Here is a 20,521-nt window from a genome sequence, read left to right as displayed (position 1 = left end):
TTTACATTTCAATCTTTTATTTTCTAATTTACACATATTTCAGTGTTGTCATGATACTGGAATTTCTAACTTCGATACAATACAAATCAACACAAAATATTGGAAATAATGCCAAAGTGAAAATAGAAAAGTGAAATATCCCAAACTCTTGTTAAACTCACAGCACATGCAGAGATGGATTTTGCTACAAAAAAATCGGCAAACTTGTCCTTTAAAATACACACACTGCAGTGTGTATCAACTTGCTGTCTGAGAGAAGAAAGAGTGAGAAAGCTCACCTGGCAGTATTAGTGTATCAAAAATGAGTATTTCAAATATTTCGTTACAGATATATATTGAAAAATCAATATTTTGAAACACAAGTTTCAAGTACAAATTATCTGTTAACGTTACATTTAAAGGCTGATGGCCTGATAATTTTGATGATGACATTTTTGAGCTCTTAAATCATCTGTTTGGTAACGGTTGTTAATCATCGTTTTGTCTGGTTTGGAGGCTCATTGTTAGATTGTCTTGAAGAGGCCAGAGACGATATAGTCTGAGTGAACTCCATCAAGCAGTCCGGTGCCGTTACTGTGAATGAACCAACAGGGCACTTGTTCTCCGTTCTTTACATCTTGTCTGAAATCTCTCTGCCAACCCCTGTTGACACAGAATAATGCAGTGTAATAACATCGACCCTTCCATGTTCAATGCATGTGGAAACTGTACAGTGTCTTAAATTCACCTGGTAACTACAAGCTCTCGTCCCTTCACAAACATGATGGCATCTGATTTGTTTGGATCCTTTCCTGGAAACGGTTCACTCACTTCAAACTCCAATCCATGGTAGAACTGACCTAAAGAGTCGTGAACACAGATCAGAGTGCAGCTGTCACAGACTGTGTTGCTTGATAATGCACTATAGAAAGGTATGTTTCGGACTTAGTAGAAGATAAGCTAAGTTGACAGCATTTGTGGAATAATGTTGGTTACCAATGCGAGTGTCGTATTCAATGCGAATGCCGTATGCTCTATGACCAGTCATTTATACCGTCATTACCGGGTGTTGATAGCGCACAAGCGCAGGTGAGACCTGAACAGCACACGTTGCTATCTGCGTTTAAACTAAACTCATTAAGCCTTGCCAATTTAAACATCGAGTGCAAGGCACGAGAGAGAACTTGCGCAAGTAGATTTGAGCTCTCATCCAAAGTACGTGGAAGCATGTGTACAGCGCGCAAATATTGAGGTCTCTTTCAAGTCTTGTTCTTGAATGGACAAATTCACACAAAATTATGTCTACATGCCATTCTTGGCGAGTATCCCAGCAAGTATAGTCAGTTATGTCTTATGTGAACTTAAACGCTCGAGAAAGAACACATGTGTTCAGTATCAGTGTACTGTATCCATGCATTATATCTTAAAGTGACAGAAACCTAATATTCCTGCTGTCTGAATGTGTTTTTTAATGTTAATCAAACAACAAAAGACAAGGAAATCACTCATTGCTCATGACTGAATAGTAACTTAATAATTAATAATGATTGATCTTTATTTGATTTATACAGTGAAGATTACATGCAATGTTGTTTTACATTTGATTAGCTACTTTATTCAATTTCTATACCTGAAAACTGGATACATGAAAACCTGAAAAGCTTTACTTATTTGTATCTTTGCTTTACTGTATTTATTTGTGCCGTTTGATTGTTCTTATTTTCTTTATTTTTATTTGACAGTAGTAATTTTTTACTTGAACATAGCACATACCGAACCGTACCGAAACCGTGAGCCTAAAACCGTGATACAAACTGAACCGTGAGTAATCTGAACCATTGCACCCCTAATATGTTTTGAGTGGTGTATAAAGACCTTACATAACGTACCATTATGTATTTATTACCTTAGAATAAGGTATACACCATACACCACGGGTCCCCTCCATGTCAAGTTGTCATTTTGTGCTGGCATGTTTCTACAGTAACCCTAAACGAACAAACTGCTCTACAGAGCGCGTTTCGTCACTATGTTCATTCCATTTTTGTATTGCGATATATTGTGACACAATATATTTAAATCTTCCAAAATCTTCCACTTCCATTGTTAGTGCCTTATCTTTTATTTCTTTCTTTCTTTCTTTCTATATTAGTAAGTATATAGTAAGTTCTTTAGATGTTTTACCAAGCAGGCCGTGGACATTGCTTGAAAAGAGGTGACTGTCCAAGGTGTAGAACCCGAGGTAGTCTTGATGATACGGGTGCTTCTGCCAGACTTTGTGCAGAATAATAAGAAACTTGACTGAGTTCCTCAAAGTCACTGTTAAACTGCGATCTTTGATCACCTGCAGATCCATGCTGGAGAAAGAAAGACAAAGTTGTGTCAGGAGGATTAGTCTTTCTCCAACTCCTTTTGAAGAGTAGACATTTTAGTTAGCTCACAATGACTTGACATGAATGAAGTGAAAAGATGATGTGTGCTTCTCAAACGGAAGGATGTATCCTAGTGAGGCTGTGTCCTTCCTAGTCCAGTCCTTTGGAGACTTGTAGACTAGAATCCTCCTCCGCATTAAACACTAGAATGAGATGGTCAAGTAAGTCCGCATGGCTACACCACACATGTTCCTGCCCCCCACAGGCATGGCACGAAAATACTATTAAAATATGTGTGCAAAGGATTGTGCGTGATTTAAGTATGTGAATGATACATTTGATGCATCCTTCAAAAATGAGCTGAATGAAGGATGCAAAACTAAGGCTGCCTTCTAAGGGTCCTTCACATTCTTTGACTGAGCTTGATGACAGCCGAGATACGCAGCCTTACTAGGATGCAGCCTTTCGATTGAGAAGCATTGAAGATCCTGCATCTTACTTGGGCCCTTTAACCGTGGCAGTATCAGTCCAGAAGAATTTTGCTTGTCTTCCCTCATCAGATACTGAGATCTCTTTTGTGCTCACCATCAATCTGATACCAAACTTCTTGTGAACGATTCCAAAGCGCCCAAAATAGGTGTTTACTTTTTCCCCAGGGATGACCTTCTTATCGCCAATGGTTTGGCCATTGACCACAATACCTGTAGAGCACCAAGGAACCAAATAAAAAACACTAAAATGTTCAACTTCAAAATAGCTCAGAAGATAACAACAGACGTATTGTCTTCTTGTAAACTATCATTGGTGAGTAGCTACTTTGGGGAGCTCAAGCCTCTGATTTATTGTCCAAAAGCCTGTAAACTTTTTGAAATTTCATATAACGTCAAAAAATAAAGATTTTAATACAAATTTGTGTGCTTTGTTTGCCCTAGCCTAATGTTGATGGAAGTGCAGTAAGTGCTCATCTGCCACCATCTACTGGCTATAATGGTAATTTCATTATTTATTTATTTTTTAAATAAAAGTGTTTGCCATCAAGTGTTTGCCACCAAATTTTAGTTTTACAAAAGAAGACAATCTTTGAATGATGAACAAATAATGTTTTTGATAATTACATTAAAAATAACATTTAAATTGGACAATATGTAGAGCTTTGAAGTGCTAGAAAAAGAGTGAAGCGTGTGCAAATCCTTGAAAAGTGCTTGAAATTCATTCTCTGACATCTGTGGTTTATAACAGAGTATTCATTACCAAATTTGAACGCTTCTCACTAGATTTCGCGGCAAAGTTGTGAGTTTAACAAGTAAAAGCTTTTAAAAAGTCACAGGGGGTATTACTGATGAAGAGGGTATTACTGATGTATTTTGTGTCATAAATTCACATTATTCTATTTCATTCTAATGAAACAGCCGTGAGTGCTGAATTACTTCTCATACAGGTTACTCATACAGTTTATTTGGCAAATTAAAATTGTGGGGTAACACAGTGATGTTAACTGGTCAAAACAATCATGCTAAAAATATTTGAGTGTGTTTCACTCGGTGGCTGGTATGAGACACTTGTTGCACACTGCAATAAGCTAGATTGATTTTAGAATATCATATTAATAAAACCTGGATGACTTGTGTTGCTAAACGGCATGCAAATCTTTTTAAAACATATGGTGGAGAAAATGTTGTATTACTGTTACTATAAATGAAGCTCATTCTGATTATACTGTTAGCCACTTGATGCATGGAACAAACATGTGACTCGCGGTAAATAACGAAAACAAGAAATTCAAACAATAAGACTAACCGTGTTGAACTATATATAACAATGATTAGTTTTCTGCCGATAAAGGTATCCAAACAGTTGCTCACCTTTCTAATAAAACACAATATATTAAAGCGTCTTTGGTTTTTCCATGGTTTCTATGGAAGTAAAACTGGAAATCGAGGGTAACACGGATATGATGTCATTGACAGGCGACGCAATGAGAAGGGATGTTACACTGGTTAAAATAGCTGATTTCTCTGGATATAAACATTGTTGGAAACATCTGGGATAATGTAAGTACACTAGTCAACAAAATATATAACACTCTGCTAGCGGTTTTAAACGGAGTGAGGGCAAGACACACACTCACAAAAAACCTACATGAATCAGTCCCAACATGCTTTGCATGGGTTACTTGATTAGAGTAAAAGGAAAGTCGTGTTAGTGTATAATGTACTGTTATGCTGGATAATTAGAAGAGTTTCTGTTATGTTGGAGTTTTTGTTGTCACCATTTTGCTGAAGAATGGAGCTTGCAAAGCTGACTGCTTGGGAGAGTCACAATTCTAATAAAAATGTTCAATAGTATACACCTGTTAGATTTTATATGAATCGATAATGCCAGGAGGGGGAACGATTTAGAAAACCTGTGTTCTTGTGAACTATGTCTTGTGGAATGTTAATGCACATTTCTGCTAACATAGCAAGTTGTTCTCACCTGTAAGTGGGTCTCTAACCAGGTTGAAAATGGTTCCAGGTTTGTCATCAATGTTGAAGCACAGAGCATCATTCTGGTCTGGCAGCTCAATAATGAAGTGTGGATCTCCATCAACTGTTACATTTGAGAAATTGTAAGAATAACACAGCTAATGTGACTTATGAATCCTTACCTACATTTCACATGGCCAGTGCATGTTTATTACATTTACCATAATATGTAGGTGCATAGCTCTTATGGGAGTAGCTGGCCGGTATTGCTGAGTAACCTGCAAATAAGATAAAATAAATGCATCAAAATAGTTCACTTGGTTTCACATAATGTCAAATATAAAAGAAAGTGCGTTAGCACACTACAGTCTCCATGCTCACAGTGTCTCTGTCAGGTAAATAGGCAAGATTCAGATGCGGGTGCAAACAGAAAGTTTATTGAACAGAAAATAACTGAAGCGTCAGAAAAACAGTTTGTGGGTCAGGAAAAGTCGCGACTGCAGCAATCGGCACAAACGGAAAGGCTGCTCACAAATCCATACAACCGCCGCCGAATGCGAGTGATGATTGAGTCCACAGTGAGCGCAGTAGAATGGCGAGACAACTTGCAGCCATGAGCACTGGTGCCTGAACGAGACAAGAAGAGACAAGGCAAGACAAGCGTACTGATACGGACACAGGCAGTCAGAATAGCGGTAGAAACCATAACAGTCTGACAAAGGACAGAGACACACGAGGGGCTATAAAGGAAATAATAATGAGGAGAACAAGAACCAGGTGAGAGAGATGAGCTAACGAGCAGGAACAGGTAAGGGCAGAGACACAAGCACGTGGCGAACTGTCAAAACAAAGCCACACACCAAAACACAAAACACAAGCCCAAACACAGGTGATCAGACCCGAGACCTGACAGTACCCCCCCTCCCTGGAGAGCCACCAGGCGCCCCCGGAGGAGGTTCACCTCGTCCCCGACGGAAGTCCTCGATCAACGAGCGGTCCAAAATGTCCCGGGATGGCACCCAGCACCTCTCCTCTGGACCATAGCCCTCCCAGTCCACGAGATACTGAAACCCTCTACCGCGGCGCCGCTCATCGAGTATCCTTCTAACCATATAGGTGGGAGAGCCATCCACAAGACGAGGGGGTGGGGGGATTGGACGATCGCCAGCAGGATTGATGGGAGAGGAAAACACAGGTTTAACCCTGGAAACATGAAACACAGGGTGAACCCGACCAAGAGCAGGGGGAAGCTTGAGCCTGACCGCCACTGGATTAACCACCTTGGTGACACGGTATGGACCAATGAATCTGGGTGCCAGCTTACGAGAGGGCGCCCGGAGAGCCATACCCTTGGTAGAGAGCCATACCCTTTGACCACACACATAGGTAGGAGGAGAGGACCGGCGGCGATCGACTGCTGCTTTGGTTCGTCTAGAGGTCTGGGCCAAAACCCCCCTGACCTTTCTCCAGGTGCGACAGCAACACTGGACGAAAGCCAGGGCAGATGGGACCGCAGCATCGGGTTCCTGTGATGGAAACAGAGGAGGCTTATAACCCACAGAACACTCAAAGGGGGACATACCTGAAGCCGCCATCGGAAGGAAGTTACGGGCGTACTCAATCCAAGAGAGCTGTTGGCACCAGGAACTTGGGTTATTGGATGTCAGACAGCGGAGCATTCTTTCCAGATCCTGGTTGGCCCGCTCACATTGCCCATTGGTCTGAGGGTGAAAACCAGAAGACAAGACTCGCAGAGGCCCCGATCTGTCTACAAAATTCCTTCCAAAACCGGGAGGCGAACTGAGGACCCCTATCAGAAACCACATAAACCGGCAAACCATGGAGACAGAAGACGTGATCCACCATCAGCTGAGCGGTCTCCCGGGCGGAGGGCAATTTAGGGAGGGGAATGAAATGGGCCGCTTTGGAGAAACGATCCACCACCGTGAGAATGACCGTGTTCCCCTTCGAGGGAAGAAGCCCAGAAACAAAGTCAAGGGCGATGTGCGATTGAGACACCCCTCAACACGGAGCACGAGATTAATTATGTCATCCAATCCCCGAGGCAGATCCAAAGCAGCCAGTTCGTCGGCAATGGCATGATCCAGTCCATCAAGAAAACGAGCACGCAACGCGCCCTCATTCCAAGCACAAGCAGCCGCCAAAGCTTGGAACTGTATCGCATAATCAGTCACTGAACTCCTCTTCTGAGTCAGACCAGACAACTGAGCCGCCGCCTCATCTCCCTGTGCTGAATGGTCGAATAACTTCGTCATCTCTTGACGAAAATCCTCAAAAGAAGCACAGCAGAGAGCACGAGAATTCCAAACGGCCACTCCCCATTCGCGGGCGCGACTGGAGAGAAGAGTGATGACATACGCCACTTTTGCCTCTTCTGTGGCGTATAGCGTCGAGGTTGTAAAGCGAACACCAGAGCGCACTGAGAGAGGAATGCTTGACAGGACTTCGGATCGCCGTCATAGATTGGTGGATTATTGGCGTGTGGTTCGGGTTCAGGAGGAATAACTGCGCGAGGAGCGGGCGCCTGGTTAGCCGCCTCTTGCTGAAGCTCATCTACCCGTGAAAGGAGCTCCGTGACTCGGGCATTCAGCGCGTCCACTTCCTGAGCAGTAGTGTTGATCTGGCTGGAGTGCTGGCCCAGCAAAACCCCTTGCTGAACGAGAGCAGAACGGAGCGTGTCGGATCCCGCTGAATCCATCGTTGGTCAGACTGTTCTGTCAGGTAAATAGGCAGGATTCAGATGCGGGTGCAAACAGAAAGTTTATTGAACAGAAAATAACTGAAGCGTCAGAAAAACAGTTTGTGGGTCAGGAAAAGCCGCGGCAATCGGCACAAACGGGAAGGCTGCTCACAAATCCAGACAACCGCCGCCGAATGCAAGTGATGATTGAGTCCACAGTGAGCGCAGTAGAATGGCGAGACAACTTGCAGCCACGAGCACTGGAGACTGAACGAGACAAGAAGAGACAAGACAAGACAAGCGTACTGATACGGACACAGGCAGTCAGAATAGCGGTAGAAACCATAACAGTCTGACAAAGGACAGAGACACACGAGGGGCTATAAAGGGAATAATAATGAGAACAAGAACCAGGTGAGAGAGATGAGCTAACGAGCAGGAACAGGTAAGGGCAGAGACACAAGCACGTGGCGAGCTGTCAAAACAAAGCCACGCACCAAAACACAAAACACGAGCCCAAAGACAGGTGATCAGACCCGAGACCTGACAGTCCCAGGCACCAATATTTTAATTATTCATTAAAAATTAATCACTGGATCATTAATAATAGATTTCGCTATGGAGATAGGATCATGATTTTTCGGTTGTACAGCTGCACTGTAATTGTGGTTAGGTATCGAAAGGAGCGGAAACTGTGATAGTGATGTCAGTCTTAACCAGATTTAATAAGTTCTTGTGTAATGGCTTACCATATCTTGCAGCTTTTCCTCGTTCCTCTGTGAATCAGTGTTGAGAAAAAAGTGTCATATTAACAAAATCATCGAGAACACTGGAACAAGTTTGTATTTAAATGTATGGCCTTCTCCTCTGAGATTTATGTACCATTTCCATGACTTTTTGCAAACTTCTGTTTGCTATTTGACAGTTTAGTAATACCTTCAGTCAGCTTGTCTACAATGAACGTGTCGTTTTTGGCCTCATCTTCAGGTTTAGTGACAACCATGGAGGTAAGCGGTGTAACAAAGTTGTACTTTAATGAAAGGCTCAAAGCATCAGCAGTGGCATTTCCTTTCTCCTCTGGTGTACCTTTGTCTCTGTTAGAAAATATTTTTGTATTATTGGATTTGATTCAAATCTTTTCGTTAAAAGATTAATGAATGAAGTAAGACCCAATTAAAATCAGTGAAAATAATTCTGTCAAATTACATTTATACTAGTCATTTTAGGTCACATTGGGTTAGCTATGTAAGAGGACTTGTTTTCTCAAACTGACTTCTTATCCAGAAGCTCCTGGATGGTCAGATATGCCCAGAGACGCTCAGTGAAGTCCCCAAAGATATACTCTTCATCAGGAAATATGGTATCCCACTTCTGAGCATTCGCCTGACCTTTCAACTCAAAATTATTTTCAAACTGTTGCAAAACATACAAAGCAGGATTAGTCCTCCAAACTAGCTCAACCACTGAAAATGATGTATGTTCACTAAGATAATAGATATTAATGTGGCTACAATCTTTGGATTCATTGGTAATGTGTGCAATTTTTTTTCAGTTGTTAAAAATACTTTCTCCTATCCAGCTTAATATGCAGCAGCAACTTTAAGTAAGCCTGACATAGCAACAATGGCTCAACCAGTGATGTGAGTTTGGAGCGGAGCTATCTGTTTGTCCAACCAATGGCTGACAGGGGTAGTGTTCTCAAAACCCATTTGAGATGGTTTTGCTAGAGGCACAGAAATTACACACTCCCCCTTAATTATCTGCATCAGAAAGGCATTTTTTCCACACTTGCAAGGAGATATTATGCTTTTAAGCTCATATACATTCAACAACCAATGTCCACATTTATAACAGATTTATACAGTTTTTAGAAAGTACTGAAGCTATGGACTATGTATATGTGTGATTGGAACTATAGATTATTTACTCACCCCTTGTGCGGACACTTCAATTGCAAAGTCGTTAATGTCATTTAAGTCATTAAGTCGGCCAGCGACCATGATCTCTGAGCCGTTGAATAGCTGTTTAAAATGGCTTCTTGTCAATGAGTTGACAGTGTTGTCCGGATAGTGAAAATTCACCTCTGAAAGTAGAGGACTTGACACTTCTTCATAAAATCCCTGGGTAGCAAATCATTAGCAAACCATTAGTAGTATTTTCTCGAAAGTCAGCATTACTAGTAATCAACATTTAAAGTATAATTACAATTACAATATATTGTTACTAGGGTTGGGTATTGATGCACATTTCATACTAAGGTTTTGATTAGATTTCAGTTAATAGGTATATTTTAGTTATAATGTTCATTTTACTTTTTAAAATCATCTGCTATTCTGTTAATTATTCAAGAAACCTTTAAGTTGGTATATTACAAAAATAATTACAAATTAATTAAAATACAATAATTAGTTAAACAAATAATTAGATGTCAAAATAACGACATGGTCCAAAATATGCAGTTCAAATACTATTTATTTAGCAGATATAATAATAATCAACATAAAAGTTAAATTTCTTGTGCAAAACTGATGTAAATTTTTTATTAACATATTTATTATTATTATTACTACTACTACTACTACTACTACTACTACTACTACTAATAATAATAATAATAATAATAATAATGGTAATATATTAAAATATTCCATAACTGAAAGTATTGCTAATGTGTGAAAGACGTTATTTACGTTTTTAGGACTCTATCATTCTTAAAGCGATTTATGAGATTGTTTGAATGAAGATAGCTATTAAATGAAAAAAAAAATACTTTAATCATTTAAAAAGAATCAATATTTTGCAAAGACCTCAGTTTTGATACCTTTAGCTGAAGCGGAGCATCTGAGTCCTCATAAATCCTGCGAACTATGCCGTTGTTCTGCTTGCTCAAAGTATCCAAAAATCCATAGTCTGCATCGTTACCGAAGGCCAAACTGAACAGGGTGATAGTCCCATTAATTGCATTACGAATGCTCTCTTGGATCTCAGGAAGACCTCTTGGCCCTAAAAAATGAGTATAATTTATGAATAAAATTTACCATCACAAGTGACAAAAATGACAGCAACTACAAATAACTGATTGGTTAATCTATTCTGCTCTTGAGCCGTGCTTTTTTGAGTTGTTCTCAGAATAGATAATAGAAATGACACTAGGGCTGTTTACTGTATGTTTCTTAAGGGGTACTCTTAGTCAGTGTTGTTCCTCAAGGAAAATCATGGAAATAGTGAATGGTTGATGGCATTTGCATACATACACTGGTTTGGTGCCCCATCAGTCAGCAAAATTATCATCAGTACCATATTCTTTGGGGCTGTCCCATTACGCTGTTCTTCATACAGCATCTCCACACCATGAATGACAGCATTATGCAATTCTGTACCTGAGACAAAAACAAAAGGTACTAATCTCACACATCTTTTTAGTGATGTGGAAAGGGTGCAAACTATATTCTGTTTTTAAAATATTAAGTGTATTTTTATTTTATGTCATAACTTTAAATCTGGAACTAACGTTTTTATCTTTTTTACACTGAGACCTAGATTTTCAGTGTGGATGTTTGCGTTTGCAGGTCTAAAAAATGACTAGCACTTTTTAGCTGCAGATTTTCAACCCGCTTAGCATTGTTACAGTGTCAGTATGTAAATGAACAATGTTTACTCGTTCTCCGCATTATCTGGACCGAGAAATTCATTTTTATTTGTCAGTAAAAGTCCGCTGGATGACACAAAACGCATCATCTGGCGGATTTTTGGCTTCTGTGAAAACTACAGATTATACTTCCACATTTTTGTATCCCTGCCCATGGACAGTCGGATCAACAGAGGGTTATTAACAGAACATTGTAAGGGTAGGTTTATCATTGAAAATTGTATCATGTTTTGCTTTGTCTACTCTTTAAACAGCATTATGATAAAAATGGAACACTATGGCAGCAGCGACTGTTTTGCTTTGAGGGGTTTCGCAGAACTGATTAAAAGTTAGTTACTTTTTAGTTTTAGTTTTTCCGGTTGGAGGGGAAAACACTGTGTTTGTTGTTATCCAGTTTGAAATGTTGACTATAAACAGGTTTTTCAGATTGTTCATTGCGGAGTTCTCTCCGTATTTACGATACTTTGCAGGCTTTAGCCACTACCTACAACTCACTGGATCCTTCACTGGAAAGTGGAAACTGAAAGTAACTCACTCCTGCTAAATGTTTACTCTTTAAATTCTTGCACTTGGAAACAATGCAAGTCAACACCATTATGACTAAAAGTTTGCTAAGAAGTATTTCCTACTAAAGCAAGGCGGTATTTGACTCTGGTCAAGCTTATCTATAGCAGACTGGTGGGAGTGGCCTTGGATGGCAACATGCCCAGTGCAATATGGGTGTTGAAGTTTTTCTACCTATTTGGCAAAAAGTGAAGACAACACCCTTTTTTCTTTTTCTCTAGTCAGGTAGCACAAATTTAATTTTTTTTCTACTGCATAGGCAGCCAAGTTTTATTGAAAGCCCATTTTGCCAACAGTGAAATATCCTTTAATGTAAGGTAAACTTCATTGAGTGAGTTTTGCTGTTCTCAGTGCATTGACAACTTTAGGAATTCTTTCACCAATTTAAATAAATATTATGAAATTCTGTATCATCACATCATATATATCGACATTCCCACAAGTTAATATGACATGGAAGAGCAAAATTAAAGCAATAATCCAGGTTCAATATGAGTAAAGCTCTGTATATTATTGAGAATGTACATGAATTACATAATACATAAACCACATTGGTGACAAATTATTAAAGTAATCTGCCTAAAACAGTAGTTCCACCCCTTTACAATTCATTTAGCATATTTATAAAGGAAGAATTAATGTGCTTTAACAAATAAAAGCTTAAATTTCTGCTTTTAAACCTCAAAGGGCTCCTTCCTAGTCATTGTCCATTGTACTGTTGTGCTTTATTTAATGTTTTGGTTTGCACCCAGTTAATCATGTTTATAATTTGTTCAGTGATTATTTTAATTTCATGTATAGTTCATATTACTTACTACCAATAACTTCAATTGTTTTGACGTATTCCTGGGCTGCATTCACATTTTCCTTTGTTGCTTTACTTAAATGTGGCCGCCATACAACGAAAGTGGATGAAAAGACGATGATCGCAAAGTAGTCGTCCTCTGGGAGTTCACCCAGAATGGTCACTAGGGCCTCTTTGGTCTTGTTCCGGCAACAAACACAGACAAATTAACTGTCCCAAGTACTGACAATCTATTGAAAACAGCTTTTTCTCATTTACCTGACATCAGCTCACCTGACTCATTTTATTTCCCACCATAGAGTAGCTGTTGTCTATCACAAAAACAACCATCTTTGGTACTCTTGGAAGACTGGCTGGTGCAAAAAAATGCACAAAGTATCCATTCACAATCTGTAGATGATACATTTATTATATATATGGCCAATTTTATTTATAAGAAAAGTACAACGAGTAAAGGAAATGGAAGGGAGAATGGACTAATGACATGATCAGGATTCAAACTTTAAAGGTGCAGTAAGCAATTTCTGAGAAATGCTCTTGAAAGTCAATCGGACCGAGTGCCACAACACACTTGTAGCCAAGCAGCAGTAGGGGGTGTAAGCACTCATAATTTGGGTAGAGAGAGAGAGCAAGAGGTCAGAGGAATATCACTTGATAAAGAAGGGTTATGATCAGGTAAGAGCTTTAGGACACGTGTTAATGTTAGAAAAGCTTTCCAGACGCTGAGGTTGCATTGTTTCTGTTCCGTTTGTGAGTAACAATGGTTTTGCTGTGTTTCACAGAACCAAGATGCTGTTGTTAGCTGTAGTAACAGGACAGTTTTAAGTGTCATTTTTTGTGTCATCTCTAGCTTGTATATACTAGTGTAGGCTACTGTATGTTCATTTTTTGTTCTTCCTTGTTGTTCATTCGTCATCTTCACTTTATTTTTTGTGAAGCATTGTTTTGCTTCGCTTCAGCTAAAGAAACATCAACTCTTGCATTGCGTGTTTGTGCACTTTGGGGGAGGAATGAAGGGAGGGGTGTGTTTGGGTTGATTTCAAATATCAACAGTGTTTCTCAAGGCTTAAAATTTTATCTGTGCAACTTCAAAATATATTTGGAAGCAAATGATTGTTGTGGTGCAACTTGTTTTCATTTCTCTACAAAACGTTCATACAGTGACCGATCCACCGTTCTATCCAATGTTACATAACCAATTAAACTTCATCTTTACATTCTTAACTTTAATTCAGATTTTCGATTGGTTAATATTAGCTGTCAATCATTGCTTTCACTGCGCTCTGTTGTCACATGACGGGGAGAGAACTACTGCACAAAATGTAAGGAGCTGAAGAGAGAAGATGAAAAGAACACTGAGAGATTTCTTTTGTAGCAGTGTAAAGTTACAGATGATACTTCTGGAGTTGGTGATGGCGATCATGTGGTGAATGTGGATCTACCAGCGGAAAATTATAGTTTTACTTATAGTTTTTAGAGAGTGTGGCTGAAAGTCTTCGAGTGGCTCCGCTATGAAAATGGCTGAATGTAATACCTATTAGGGCTGGGTATTGACACAATTTTCACGATTTGATTCGATTTCTATTCACATGCTTGCGATTCGATTCGATTCCGATTTCGGTTCAATTCAATATCGATTATTTTGGATGTATATCAGATACAGTACATGACAAATTTTTGTTGGCAAAGTTGGTACTACATTAGGCTACTATAATATTGAAGGTTAAAATTTTAGTATAAACACTTAAATTACACTAAATTATGTTTTATTTATAATAAATAAAGTTTAGAATTACATAATCATATTTCAACTCCAATTCGTTTTTTTTTTAAATATAAACATTTAAATAGTGGCTAAAGTGGCTTTAAATAGAACATTTAAAATTATAATGAATATGTAACGGTGCATATATTTATCAGAATGCTTCTCTCTGAATGGTCACTGAATATATTTGTTCTGAGGTAAATGTGACGTTACGTGACATTTCACCTGACATGTTTACAAGCTGTTTTATTGACGTCTTTCCACGATTGAAACACTGATTGAGCTATTACACGAGACATGATATGGATTTCGGTAAGTTGTACTGTATCTTTCAACATACCTTCAGATGTTTATTCATGTTTATTTCACGCTGTAACTGGTATTAAAGTGGAGGAGAGGATGTTCACATGCGCTTGTGCTGCCGCTTCTCTTTAACTGAGGCACTACAGCGATCTGTCACGCCACATTTAACAGTGCCAAAACGGTATTTATTTTTTTGAATTTCATAATAAGATGGACGTGATTTGAAATCTGAGACTTTGCTTCATATAAAAGCAAGCATAAAGATTATTGTGATTTATTGGATGGGAGGTGCGCTACATGTTCTGTTCATTCATCAACTGAAAACAGACTAGACTAATGATTCTTGGGATTGAAGAATCGATATTGCCTCGTAAAAATAAGAATCGATTAAAATCGAGAAATCGATATTTTTACAAAGCCCTAATGCCTACATACAGTATAATTCACTGTAAAGCCTGTGGGACAGAGTTTGCAGGTAACACTGCGTTCGCCACTGAATCTACACATTTTAAGGTATGAGAGCTTGAATAAATATGGGGAGAGTGCTAAGCACAAGAAATGACAGGACTGGCAAAGCTGAATTTGAAATTTTCTGTTAATTTATTTAATATATAAACCGTTGTTGTTGTGCTCCTTAATTTTTGGTGAGTGCTCCTACATTTTTGCTGGTGCTCCTAACGTTTTGAAGTTGGGAGCACCAGTGCTACCAAGTAGAAAAGTTAATTTTTGAGCCCTGTTTCTCAGAAATCGCTTACTACACCTTAACTGTATGAGAGCATGCGTGTTAACTGTTTGATGTTATTGTCATTTGTCATTTTGACTTTTTTTCATGCATGTCTTGAAAAAAGATATCTGACCTGAATGTCACCAATGTCATGAGGACGGTTGACATCATACTTAATGAAGAAATCTCCATCAATGAGTGTGCCGTCGCACTCGGAGCATTTCCTCTGTTGATCCAGTGTTGGAGAGAAAGACACATGGGCCTGAACAAAGATTAAAATTGATATCATTATTATTATTACTACCATTATTATTGTCTAATAGAGATTCTTTTAGTATTATTTTATTAGTGTGGCATCCATCCATTGAAAATCTTTGAATAGTCACCTTCTTATCAGTTACAGTTTTCTCCACTAGAGGGAGCAGCTCGTTGGTCATGAATGTACCATAGGCGTCCACAAATGCAATTCCCTGAGGCTCATAGATATCTGCCACAATCTGTGAATGAGAGACAGGACTGATTACTCATTTATTTTTGCATTTAATTAATTACATACTGAATACAGTCAAATGCAAGGTGTTCATATTAAGAGAGGAAATATTACTACTAAAATTGTGGTAACATTTTACAGTAAAGTTTCATTTGTAACTCTAGTTAACTACATTTGTTAACATGAACTAACAACGGACAATCATTTATTAATCTTAATGTAAATCTCAGCATTTACTAATACATTTTTAAAATCAAAAGTTGTATTTGTTAACATTAGTTAACTGTGAACTAACATGATCATTTTTATTACCTAACATTAACAAAAGCTAATAAATGCTGTAAAATTGTTCATTATAAGATGTTTTTGATTGTTAGATTGGAAGACAATACCATGCATAATAGATCTACGTAATCATATTTGTAGGCAGGTAAATGCCAAGTAACATGGCAATGGACATTCAACATTTTTCAAAGTTTTTCAACATCAAGATTTTAAGTTTACATTTTTACTTTTAAAATACCACCAGTTCACTTACTGACTAAGTAATTTTTTAAAAGTATACTATATGGCTGTTTTAAAATCTGCTGCAGTTAGTTAATAATGAACCTCAAAGTGCTGGACCAGCTGTTTGGGTTTGACTCTGATCATGAGCTCATATTTGCCAAACTTTCGCTGAAGAAGTTCCTCATGGGTGAGAATAAATATGACACTGCTGTCTGCTGCGACGTTCACCGAAACAGAAAACTTCTCCATTTTTCTACCCGAAGCCCTGCAATACCAGAACACCAGTTAGTTAGAATTATGTGAGCAACAAGCAAGTTCAGATTGACTTTCTGTTTTCGTCTTCTCACTTGACTAAACCAGCAGTCTGACCAGATGACACAGCCTTCTCATACTGCTGCTTGGCCTTCTCTTTTTCCTTCACCACACCTGTATATGTCTTGCCATCAATCTCCCTGAAAATCCCAAAATTATAGCAATAATGTAGCAATAATTTTTCAAAATGCAAACATATATAAAACCGAAATGTATTAGATCTTTTGGCTCATTCTGAGTTGCTCGGATTTTTAACTAAATAAAATGGGAAAAGACTGACATGCTGAAGTTGGTGATGAAGGAGGTCTTTGGTAACTCCACCTCAAAAGACACTTCCTTTGAGATGTTGGCCTTATTGAGAGCTTTCGTGGTCATGACAGTGTGGGCGAAACGTGATGTCACCTTACAGTCCACCTTCACGCTCTGTATCTCTATCTGAAAAGAATATAAATACGAAGAATAAAAACGCATTAAAAGAAAGAGTGATATACTTTGTCATTTCAACACTGTCACTTATCTTTCCTGTACATTGCTTGGCAACTGATATTTAAACTTCTTTTTGCAACAAAAGTATTTTATTTCTGAAAAGTTTAAGGAGTCCCTTTTTAAAAAACCTTTCCAAAATTTAGCTGAACTCCACAAATCACAGAACTGCAAACACATGTTGCAACCGCGATTATGTCTATTTATTTAGACTGTGGTCATTTCAGGACAAAGGTTGAGCTTGTTGATGTCAGTGTCAGCTACACTACAAAATATGACAAATAAAGTCAAATATTATGAATAACCACAGTAAAATGGCATGCAGAAACATGGACACAGTGATATTAAAGGGTTAGCTCACCCAAAAAAGAAAATGCTATCATCATTTACTCACTCTCATGTCGTTCCATAGCCATAAGACTTTTATTCATCTTTGTAACACAAATGAAAACATTTTTAATAAAACTGAGAGATTTCTGTCCCCTTCTTTGACAGTCCACACAACTACCACTTTGACGCTTCAGAAAGTCAATAAAAATATTGTCAATTATGAATTGAGTGTTTTAGTCCAGATTTTCTGAGGAGACACGATCGCTTTATAAGCTGAACAGATTTAATTTAGGCTTTTATTCACATATAAACATTCATCAGCTCACACATCAGTTATGGTAAACAGAAGCTCAAGAATGCGTCAAAGTGGTAGTTGCGTAGACTGTCAATGGAGGGACAGAAATCTCTCAGATTTCATTTAAATATCTTTATTTGTGTTCCAAAGATGAACAAAAGTCTGTTTGGAATGACATGAGGGTGAGCAATTTTTTCATTTTTGGGTGAACTAACCCTTTAATGACTGAAATATATTTAAATGTTTAAATAATAAATTAATTAAATACCATGTTATAAAATGTAATTCTTTAAATGTATATAAATTAACTGTATTATTAGCCAACAAAAGTATTTTTTTAAGAGTCAGATCAGGTAATGATAACTCATTAACTTCTCACATTCATTTCAAAATCTTGACAAACTTTTGTGAGATATAATGAAAAGTTCCCACCTCAGCACTGCTCACACTTCGTTTCTGTTAGGAGGCAATTGGAAAATTTATTTTGTATGGCAACAATATACAGTGTCTAGTTGTAAAAGATTTATATAGTCAAGCTAAACACAAAAAACAGCCTACATCATGCATTGTGAATTATTTGGCTCCTTCCTAATTCTTGAAATATACTGTAACATCAATACTGCACATCAATGGTTCTCAAACTTTTTTACTCAAAGGCTTTTCATTATTGGCTTGGATATTTCATCTGGTATTTCTGCTGTAATTATCTCAGTGCTGCTTGTTTTTGAACAGAAACTGACATTGACATTGTTGATATTTTACATTAATTAAACATTTTGTGATTTCTATAAGATTCTAACTTGGTGTGTGTGTGTGATTTTTTTAAATGAAAAATAGTGTAAAATATTATTTCAATTTACATCTTGATTCATTTTTGGAGTTTTTAGCTTTTCAGTAAAATTTTAATTATTTTTTATATCTAGTCATGAAACTCTAGAGGGCGCAGGCTGATAGGTCTTTTACATGCAATCTGCAATCTGCTAGCAGTCACATCATTTACTACATAGAACCAGTTAATTAGCGTCTGCTGATCCTGCAGCCATTGCTTGCTCAACATTTTGGTTTAGTGTTGCTGTAAGCTGGCCAAAGAGTTTCTCTGAAAACCTTGACCTGCCCCAGCTCCATCCAAATCTGCTATAGGATTTATGTATGCCTATTCATGCAGCAGCAGCATATCTTACATGTTCAAAGCAGCGTGTCTGTGTGTCTATTGGCAATAGCAAGTCTGTATTTGCTCTGTAGCAGCAGCGGCAGCAATGTATGTAGCAGACCAAATATCCATATCCATTAACATACTAAAACAATTCTGATACTTGTCATGATTGAATATATATTTGAAATGAAATGAAATGAATTGAAATGAAGATTGCTGAGGCCTTCCAGTTGGCCCCAGCCTCCTGGATGAGAACCACTGTTGTATGTAATGTATTGGCATAGTAGACTTGTCTTGTAGCAACATCGTTGCAATACCTTTAAGAGCCTGGTCATGCTGGTTTCGCTGTCCTAGAGGGGAATAAGTGGATGCATTACTGTACAGATAAACTATGATGGCTGAACTGTTTTCCCATATTTGATACTGTATTGATTTTGAAGACATACTGTAGAATGTTTTTGATCATCGCTAACGTGTTAATGATTATAAGGCACTTCATTAGTGCAACAAAACATACATTAGGTTAACAAAAGCAGACCTACCCATTGCTCAGTGCCCTTTGTGATGACCAGCGTCTCAAAAGACCCTGAAGTAAAACATACGCACACAAACACACAAAATATCCACCCTGCATACATGGTGCACCGTCTGCTCAATCGCATTCAGGACTTTAAACACTCTGAACCCTTGTGTATGCTTTGTACCAGAGCAAATAGCTGAGTGGGAGTGGGGAATTTGTGATCTTTGTTCCTAAATTCTTGAATTGAGTGCAGTATTGATCATTTGGTATTTTTGTATTACAGCCCGAATTCGGGAAAAGTTGGGACATTTTTTAAATTTGAACAAAATGAAAACTAAAAGACTTTCAAATTACATGAGCCAATATTTTATTCTTAATAGAACATAGATAACATAACAAATGTTTAAACTGAGAAATTTTACAATTTTATGCACAAAATGAGCTTGTTTCAAATTTGATGCCTGTTACAGGTCTGGTCCCATTCTTGCCTGATATAGGTTTCCAGCTGCTGAAGAGTTTGTGGTCGTCTTTGATGTATTTTTCATTTAATGATGCTCTAAAACCTTTATATATCTTTCAGCATTCATAGTGCCTTCCAAAACATGCAAGCTGCCCATACCATATGCACTTATGCATCCCAGAGGACACTGCATGCCTGATTTCCAACAAGAATGTCAAATTTGGACTCGTCTGACCATAGAACACTTTTCCACTTTGAAACAGTCCATTTTAAATGAGACTTTGCCCACAGGACACGACGGCGCTTCTGGACCATATTCACATATGGCTTCCTTTTTGCATGATAGAGCTTTATTTGGCATCTGCAGATGGCACGGCGGATTGTGTTTACCGACAGTGGTTTCTGGAAGTATTCCACAATCACTTTCACAGCTTTGCCCATCTTTATTTCTGAGAGACTCTGCCTATCTAAGACATCCTTTTTATAGCTAATCATGTAATAGACCTGATATCAATTAATTTAATTAGTTGCTAGATGTTCTCCCAGCTAAATCTTTTCAAAATTTCTTGCTTTTTCAGCCATTTGCTGCCTCGTGCCAACTATTTTTAGGCCTGTAGCAGGCATCAAATTTGAAATGAGCTCAT

General features: G+C 38.1%; 1 protein-coding gene across 1 annotated transcript; it reads right to left on the bottom strand.

The window, feature by feature from the left end:
- LOC125256986 (inter-alpha-trypsin inhibitor heavy chain H3-like) lies at positions 1-19,598 on the bottom strand. Its single transcript, XM_048173368.1, has 22 exons — positions 19,440-19,598; positions 19,215-19,247; positions 18,177-18,200; positions 16,917-17,071; positions 16,672-16,776; positions 16,427-16,589; positions 15,714-15,824; positions 15,461-15,589; positions 12,809-12,925; positions 12,546-12,714; positions 10,772-10,897; positions 10,339-10,520; positions 9,449-9,637; positions 8,791-8,930; positions 8,454-8,611; positions 8,267-8,293; positions 5,038-5,094; positions 4,827-4,940; positions 2,851-3,052; positions 2,164-2,336; positions 728-839; positions 1-642 (listed from the first exon to the last, which is right to left on the bottom strand). Exons 1-22 carry the CDS (start codon positions 19,557-19,559, stop codon positions 504-506), a joined length of 2,745 nt encoding a protein of 914 aa, XP_048029325.1. The 5' UTR covers positions 19,560-19,598; the 3' UTR covers positions 1-503.
- Positions 19,599-20,521: the final 923 nt, after the last annotated feature.

This window comes from Megalobrama amblycephala, linkage group LG21 (genome assembly GCF_018812025.1).
Source record: "Megalobrama amblycephala isolate DHTTF-2021 linkage group LG21, ASM1881202v1, whole genome shotgun sequence".
NCBI classification, from domain to species: Eukaryota; Metazoa; Chordata; class Actinopteri; order Cypriniformes; family Xenocyprididae; genus Megalobrama; species Megalobrama amblycephala.
This window is presented reverse-complemented; position numbering and strand designations above follow the sequence as displayed.